This window comes from Zingiber officinale, chromosome 2B, assembly GCF_018446385.1.
Source record: "Zingiber officinale cultivar Zhangliang chromosome 2B, Zo_v1.1, whole genome shotgun sequence".
Taxonomy (NCBI): domain Eukaryota; kingdom Viridiplantae; phylum Streptophyta; class Magnoliopsida; order Zingiberales; family Zingiberaceae; genus Zingiber; species Zingiber officinale.
The window spans coordinates 63,837,407-63,845,610 of NC_055989.1; the positions used below are offsets into that span (position 1 = coordinate 63,837,407).

At 37.7% G+C, this 8,204-nt stretch overlaps 1 protein-coding gene across 1 annotated transcript; it reads right to left on the reverse strand.

Annotated features, from left to right (window-relative positions):
- Nucleotides 1-616: 616 nt before the first annotated feature.
- LOC122045709 (auxin response factor 9-like) lies at nucleotides 617-4,361 on the reverse strand. Its single transcript, XM_042606046.1, has 14 exons — nucleotides 4,091-4,361; nucleotides 3,900-4,018; nucleotides 3,692-3,787; nucleotides 3,530-3,586; nucleotides 3,258-3,407; nucleotides 3,079-3,163; nucleotides 2,890-2,980; nucleotides 2,649-2,813; nucleotides 2,414-2,527; nucleotides 2,245-2,317; nucleotides 1,991-2,156; nucleotides 1,383-1,906; nucleotides 1,097-1,284; nucleotides 617-1,016 (listed from the first exon to the last, which is right to left on the reverse strand). The coding sequence occupies exons 1-14, from the start codon at nucleotides 4,116-4,118 to the stop codon at nucleotides 911-913; spliced, it is 1,962 nt and encodes a 653-aa protein (XP_042461980.1). The 5' UTR covers nucleotides 4,119-4,361; the 3' UTR covers nucleotides 617-910.
- Nucleotides 4,362-8,204: the final 3,843 nt, after the last annotated feature.

Below are 8,204 nucleotides of genomic sequence, written 5' to 3' on the forward strand. Positions count from 1 at the left end.
AGCCTCTTGCAAAATATAAGATAAAGTTATATACAATAACAGACCCAATATAGTACAATCATCTTTCTTCAAGATCTTGTACTGGTGAAAGGTTGATGTATCGTGTCTTTTATTGATGCATCGGAATTTTGATATTTCTATTAGGAATTTGGTGTTTTTTTTTTTTTACTATGATGTATACTTTTTGTTTTCTAATTGATCAATAAAAGATTTATTCTTAGTTAAGGGTCGTGCAGTCAATTTAATTGGTTTTTCATTTCAAACTGGTGTTTAGGTGCAACCGAGGAAGCTCATGGTGGACACACAGGATTACGAGACAGGGCCCAACCCTAGGCATGACCCAAGGAAAGGGAAGCCTGGAAATGGAGGAGGAAGGAAGACTTGATTCACTGAGACTTTTTGCTCATGATCACTTTTAATTAGTTGAATATTTACTACTTCACTATGTACATACTTAGTATGTTTAACTGCATTCATCCACTTTAGAAAGTAGATTGAAGTTCAAATTTTGATAGAAAAATCATTCATGAATGACTCAGCATTCGATGAATCTGTTTCGGTCATGCCTCGAAAGCTGACTGAGCTTCAAAGAACAGCACTAGCTACAAATGCTAACTGAGAAAAAATTCATACCATATTTTTACAAGCCAAATGCATCAAGGTCGCAACACTAAGACTCGCAGAATCAGCAAAACAAGCAACTCCAAACTATAGATTCGACACATCAGAAGTATATTATCTTCTATATACATAGATACATATATATATATATATATATATGATACTAAGCGGTAGTGATCAACATTGATGGCAATGTTCGTGCAACTGTCGTGATTTCGATGTCAACTGCATTGTTGAGTAAACAAATGAGGTTAGCACTCATCCTTCAGTTCAGGATCCTCTTTTGCCGTCATCCACTGTTTAAGTAAGATTGCCTAAGACTGCCCATAGGCTTCATTTTCTTCACCTCTTCAGTAGGGTAGATGTAAATCTTCCTAACCATGTTGCAGAATTCCCTGTTTCATTCACATAATGCGATTTTAGATAACAGTGACAAATTATACATGTTAACTATAACAAGACTTGAGGGAAATACATCCAAGGGTCATCTCCGACTAGCATCATATCACCCTCATCGTCAGCGTAGACGATTTCCCATTTATTCTGGTGATGAAGTTCTCCTTTGATATCGAACATCTCTTCCAGTTCTGTTATCAGTTGATCGTATCCTTCTAACATGGTCAGATCCACAGCTCGGCCTACTGCAATGCCTTGCATGTGAACCTATTCACGATACTAAATTGTTTTAGCAACTTAACAATAGTTTGTTTAAACAAGCTAATTCTGAATAAATTAGATAGCATAACCGAAGAAGTATTCACCTTGATGCGGCTTCTGGCTAGACAATTCGGTTGACCATGAATTTCCTTTGGACCATCTTGGGGGAATTGTTTTTGTTCTTTTGGAGTTTTGGAAAGTCCCAACTTCTGTTCGGAGTCCTCCGAAGGAGTAGATAGCTTTGAGTGATTGGATAGATCAATGCCAAATAGGCGGTAATTAGCAGCACTACTTTCAGGTTTCTTCGAGTCCTCTATGGCATTACCTAACTTAAGGGCAGTCATACTGCAAGTAGTGTACTTGGTCTCTTCACTTGCTTCTTGGGATAGTTTCAGTGAAGTTAGTGATGAAGCTGAGCTCTTCACTGGAGATCGGGCTTCCTTCAACCAGCCATCAAACATTAAAGGATCCTGTGGACTTGTCATGCGTAACATACTGTTTCTCTGGTGTCCTTTTGGTATCAATAGCCATGTATCTCCTGTTTCGTCAATTTCTGCATTTCTACCAATTAATGCCGCTAAATCTTGTGGCTCAGACACTTCGGAGTACCAGAATGAAGCATTAGATTCTGCAAGAATAAACAACTGAAAATATAAGATAGAGTAACAGACGGAAGACATAAGTCGATAAAAGTGAACTAATCTTTCTCTACCATAGACTGAGATATCATCAATATCACTGGGCTGCCTCGATCTTTTGCTCTTGGCAATCACCGGTATTGGGACATTTTCAGCAGGAACATTGGCATTGAAAGGTTCAATCTCCCAAGGAGAGACTCTCTTCGGTCGCTCAATATTAGTTGCCTCATCCCATTGAACCTGAAAAATATGTACATTATAGATGAAAATTCAAATCATGCGAAACAACTTATTACGGTAAGATTAAATCATATTAAATCAAATCAACCTTCAAGGATCTCCATTTAGAATCTTTCCACTGAGAAGAAAGATCTTCAATCCCAACAATGGTCCCCAAAAACCTTAAGGTTAAACATTATATCCATCAGAGAGATGACAAACGACTAGCAAATACATCGGAGGATGCAAAATGAGATATATTTTCTGTTCCGAATCACCTTTTTTCAGGAACATCTTCACCCTCAAATCTCATCTTAAATCTAGTCCCTACCATGTATCCAACTTTCAAAGCTTCGAAGTACTTGTTGACATTTATGATATACTGGCACATCCTGTTGTATGGACCACAAACCGCAATCATAAGAATACAACAACCAAAGTAATAGAAGAAAAGAGTTTCTCCATTCATCAGTGCAACCTAAAATGGAAAAAAAGAGAAAACACCGTGCTTACCTTGGCTTGTAGTAAACGGTAAAGAGAGTATGAGTTGTGAAAGCATGCGAGGCAGTCGCAAGCACACCAAGGTGCATACTCTGGCTGGATATGACTGATGCTGGAATTGTCGTCGGTTGCCTAGCAAGGCGTCTTACCCCAACATGTAGCTCTCCATCCTCCCCTCTGATGAATAAAAAACCTCAATACTCGAGACCCTTGCAATTCCTCAAACTCTTGTTTTTGGAAGTACATGTAATACCTTAAGAAAATAAATGCATCTCCGGCAACTAATCTCTTACTTGTGACGAAGGTACTCCATCCAGTGGTGAGCAAGTGCCTCCGCGGTTGACCTGTATAGCTCAAGTGAAGATGGCCACAAAAGAATTGAAGGAAACTAGTGATTTCAATGAGAAATAGAGTGCTTGAGAAGAAGTGGAATGCTTTTTACCTCTGAAGATGTGCTTGAATCTCCATTCAAAGTTGTGGAGATCCTTAGCCACAAGTTCCTGAGTCGGAATTTGTTGTGACATGTCCTGCAGTAGTAAGAGTATCTCGCGATCAACAAAATGATCTTTAAAAGCCCCTAAACAGGCTAAATAGAGAAGGCATAAAAGAAATGGAACTCACAAGCGGAGGAAGACATTCAGTAGCATGCCTTCTAAGAACAGAGAATCCGCCATGAGTGCTTGTGTCTGAGGCTGTCAAAATCTTACAGAAAGAGTGCACTTTAGGTCTGGCCTCCACGGGACATTCATTAGGACTTGGAACTTCATATTGCTATCAGAGCCCCATCCAAAAAAAAATGAGTACTCATTAAAATTGTATGGATAGAGTAACTTTTGCTTAATAATCAATCTCAAAAACTCAAAGTGAGAACAAGAACTAATTCGAGTCCTTACATCAACTTCCGGAAGAAGAACTATTTGAGCAAACACTTCATCTGTTTCAGTATCAGCCTAACATGTATGGTAATCGAAGAGTAGCAAGAGCAGAAACTTGATGAGTTCAAGGAAAAAAATTCATTGTAACTAAAACAATAGACAAGAAATAGATGAACTCGCTTTCAGTCGAACATCCACAACGCTGCAGAGAATCTTGGGAGGGAGATTGAAGAGAGGAATCTGCTGATTTAGCTCCTGATTCATCGATGCTTCCAACTATAATTACATCCAGACACCACACCATCAAGAATAACAACCATAAACAAAAGAACTCTATTTCTTTTTTGCTTTTGTAGCTTTTTTTTTTTTGGTGAGTTCGTGCGTTCACCTGTTCCATATGGCCCTGTGGGAAGTAGAAGACCTTCTCCTTGGCCCTCGGTACTTCCACCAGAGGACCAGCGCAAGCCCTCCACAGCTCTTCGTAGAGCGGATCCCCTGCATATAGACCTTAACAAGAGCGCTCCACGGTTAGAAACAATCGAGAGAGAGAGAGACCCAAACAAGCCCCAAAGGAAGCACCTTTCTTGCTCTCGCGCCCTTCCGCCATCACCGTCAGCAGCAGAAGAAGAAGCTAATAACCAGCCGATGGCGATCCCAATTTCCTCCTCCTCCTCCTTCTCCTCCCTTCTCCTACGCGAGGTCCTATTGCACGAGCAGCAGCAACGGCAGTTATCTTATTATTACTCCATTAAAGCAGCGGCGCTACCATATTCGCCAAAACAACGCCTCCTTTATTAAGCATAAAAAAACTCATTTTTTTAACTCCTCCGTCATCACTCTCCCTCCCTCCCACCCACCATTGCTCTTCCTATCTTCTTCCCTCTAGAGTCTAGACTCTAGTTCAGTAGTTTGGTCCCCCGCTGGACATGCTTTCGGAGTCAGTTTTGTCCTGGCCAGTGACGCTGCAGAACTGTGAGCTCAATAAAGCGAGCAGCTTGCGCCTCCTTCTCACTCTCGTCGCCTTTCGCCCGCCACGCACTACAATGTTTGGTTTAGATTATCGATTATAGATTACTCTACCAAAACACCATTCTTATCCGTACGCGTACGCAGCTACGCAATGGGTTCGCTGTGCCACCCAATAACAAACAGGTGGTGGGCGGCCAGGCGGATGGGTTGTTAAGGCAAGGTCTTGGTTGGACAAGCCGACGCGAGGGAGAAAAGGAAGAAGGTAGAGAGAGAAGCATAGTCGAGGAACTAAATTACTTGGAGCGGAACGGAAAAGGGGAACGCCGTCGCCGGACCGCCCCCATTTCCTTCTTCGGCTCCCCCTCTCTCACGTCGCCTCCGATGACGGGCGGGGTCGCCCGGACAGCATCTGACGGCGTCAGTCATCCCATTCCATCTCATCGCCACCGTCCATCTTCCCATCGGCGAGCACACTTCGCCCTCAGAAGAAGGCCATAATGACGGTCTTGCCACTGACTCCCTGGTTTCAGGAATTGGACCGTGGATACTGATCCGACGGCTTTTGCTTCACCACGTGTCAGATTTGCATTTCCACGAATCTTGATGCTTGATTTTTAGGCTATTGTTTTTACAATTTTAAAAATATATTTATAAAAAAAAACTAAGACAAAATAGAAAGGCATTGTTTTTCCAAGTCCATTGGCCTTTTAGCCGGTCTCACGGAGTCACGGTCAGTTCAGTCGTATATATTTACCCCATATCCTTAGTATTATTTCTATTATCGTCTAAATTTTTTTTAAAAAATTCTGAATGGATCGAATTTAAATCTATATTATAGTAACTACTAAACCGTAGATGTTATTAGGGCTATAAATGAACTAAATATTTATAGACAACTTTGATATTCAGCTTAATAAGAACTTATTTATATTCATTCAATATACACAAGATTAATTAAACAAACAAGTTTGAACAACTCATTAAGCTAAATAAAAAAGTTTGAACACATATATGTTCAACTTGTTAATATTCATGAATAACGTTCATAAACAACGTTCATAAACCATATTTATTAATAAAACTCTTTTTAATATGCTAAATAAATAATAAAATAAAATAAATTTAAATTATCAAGCTCAATAACCAATTAAATAATTAAAAGTTTCAAACAATTAAACAACCTTGAATTGAAAACTTGATAATATCTAAACAAACCAAGCTTGAACCAAACTCATGCCAAGTTTGAATTAAGAGTTCGATAACATCTAAACAAACCAAGCTCAAACCAAGTTTCACACAAGCTCAAACTCATCAAAAATAAACCAAGTAAAGCTTGAACAATTATTTCAAAAGTTTGATTCATTTTAAGCTCGACTTGGCTCGGCTTGTTTACAATCCTAGATGTTATAACGTGAATGATAGATAAATAGAGTTGAATCCGCATTATAGCAAATATACAATTAAAGTTGTTATAGTATGAATATTTTTAAACAATTAAGTATGTGGTGTAGTAGTTATGGAACTGTAATTATTATAATATATATAATAACTATAAAATTGTAGCTACTATAATCCGTCGGACTAACTCAAGATTTAGATTAGAAATAATAATAATAATAATAATAATAGACATGGGCTAAATGATAATGGGAACATTACTCAGGCTAGGGGGGAAATGTACGACTAAAAAGTGACATGAGGAATTTTTTTGATTAAAAAGTAAAATAGCACACCCATTTAAATAATGATTCGAAAAAAATTAGGAGCCCTTTTACTTTTTGTCAAAAATCTATACCTTTCATCTAATTCAAATGAGCTCATACTCTAAAAAAAATATGTATGATTTAGCATGAGAATTGTGTTGCTAAAACCTCAAATTATCATTATTACTGTTTTAAAAATTCACATTATCATTGTGTCAATTTTTATTTTTTATTATTTTTTTTGATGAATTAAGTGATCTCCATCTTTAATGTTGGATGAGCTCCACACATTTATATTATCAAAGTGACTTGGATTGTGATTGCAAAGTCAACATTCACTTGCTCGCCAACGATACATTATTATAGTAACATTTGTATATTCATCGTCCATGAAGCTCGACATGCAAATGTAATTTCATGTGTCCAACCTTCACCGACTAATTTTAGAAATAGGCGATCTTCCTCATTGATTCACATATCAAATAAATTCAGAACATCATTTATCACCTCAATGGGAGAAAGTAAGCTCTTTTAAAAATTTTAAAATTAATTATGTTAATTAAAAAAATTATCAACTTTAGAGTGCTCTTTCAGAAAATTTAACTCATGGCTCACTAGATACCTAATTGGCATAGGTTGGACATCTAATGGCACTCTCATGCAACTAACCGTATACGACAAGCGCTAATCATATTCTAATTATTTGTTTAACAAAGGCATGTGTGCTCAACAAAGACATCTTGCACTTAGTTGCTTCGATTCCTTGTAGGGCCCAAGAATCTCGTCTAAAATATTCGATATGGACTTTTCTTGGCTTGTATATGAATATATATATTATGGTAATTAATTTTGGCACACTCATAATGTTGGCCAGTGAGTCATTCTTATCGAGTAGTATATTTGTACAAGCACGCGCATTAGGCTTTAATTGGATGGCATCTATATCTATCTTGAATAAAGTACAAGATATTGAAATCAAATCCTTCTACGATCAAGGTTGAAGAGATAAATTAATAACACTTTGTGATTAACAGGGAATAAAATATTATGCCTTAATGATTTGTTCTTTGGTTAATTATCTTTGGAAACTAAAAGTTGCTATATATAATTCTTCTATGGATGTCATAATCTAAATGGCATTGAATGTCTAATAATTAGCACTCGTTTTTTTTGTTTATGATGTAATAATAAAAGACGATATCACACGACATTCATTTGTTTCATACTTTCATATTACGACGACTAGTGACCTTCCTCCTCAATCTCACCACCAAAGCTCTAAGCTTACGGTCTATCGACTACCATCATATGTCGTACTTTATCTCACTTGCTCTCTCGTGATCGTAACTTGTAGTTCCTCGTAGAAAGATATAACATGCATGAAAGCGATATAGTTGAGAGCTTGATCATGATTAGGAGAAATCAAATAAGTAGTTGCGATAAGAGTCAACTTGATTGAAGCATGCACATTGCTTTCTTAGAGTTGGACCAAGGAAATTAGGAGGCCACATTGAGAGGCTCTTAATCTTCTCAAACCTACATTAGGGCAGCCTTTCCACATGTAACTCACTATCTAGTCTAGTGCACCAATATGCTCCTCTTTTCGACATGTTTAATTATTGAGTCTTCTATGAGAAGGGTTGCGAGATAATGATGGAATCGAGCATATATTTAGGGGCATATCTAGACCTAATCCTAACTATGTTTTTATTATTTCTTGTCGAACGAATATATGGTCCGTTGTTCATCTTTTTCTTTCACGAGTAAATTATGTTGAGAGGCATATATATCACATATAGCATGATATTTAATTCCACTTTTTTTGACCTAGACTTAAGTCTTAACATAAGCTCAAGATGCTAAACTTGTTAGGGTCAAGTGGGCTAGTCGGGTGGGTGAGATAGTCGAGCTAATTAGGCCAATCAAGCCAAGTGAATCGGTTGGGTCGAGCTAATCAAATAATTCAATCTAGTTGAATTGGTCGATCTGAACAAGTCTATCAGTTCTACTTAGAAAGACAA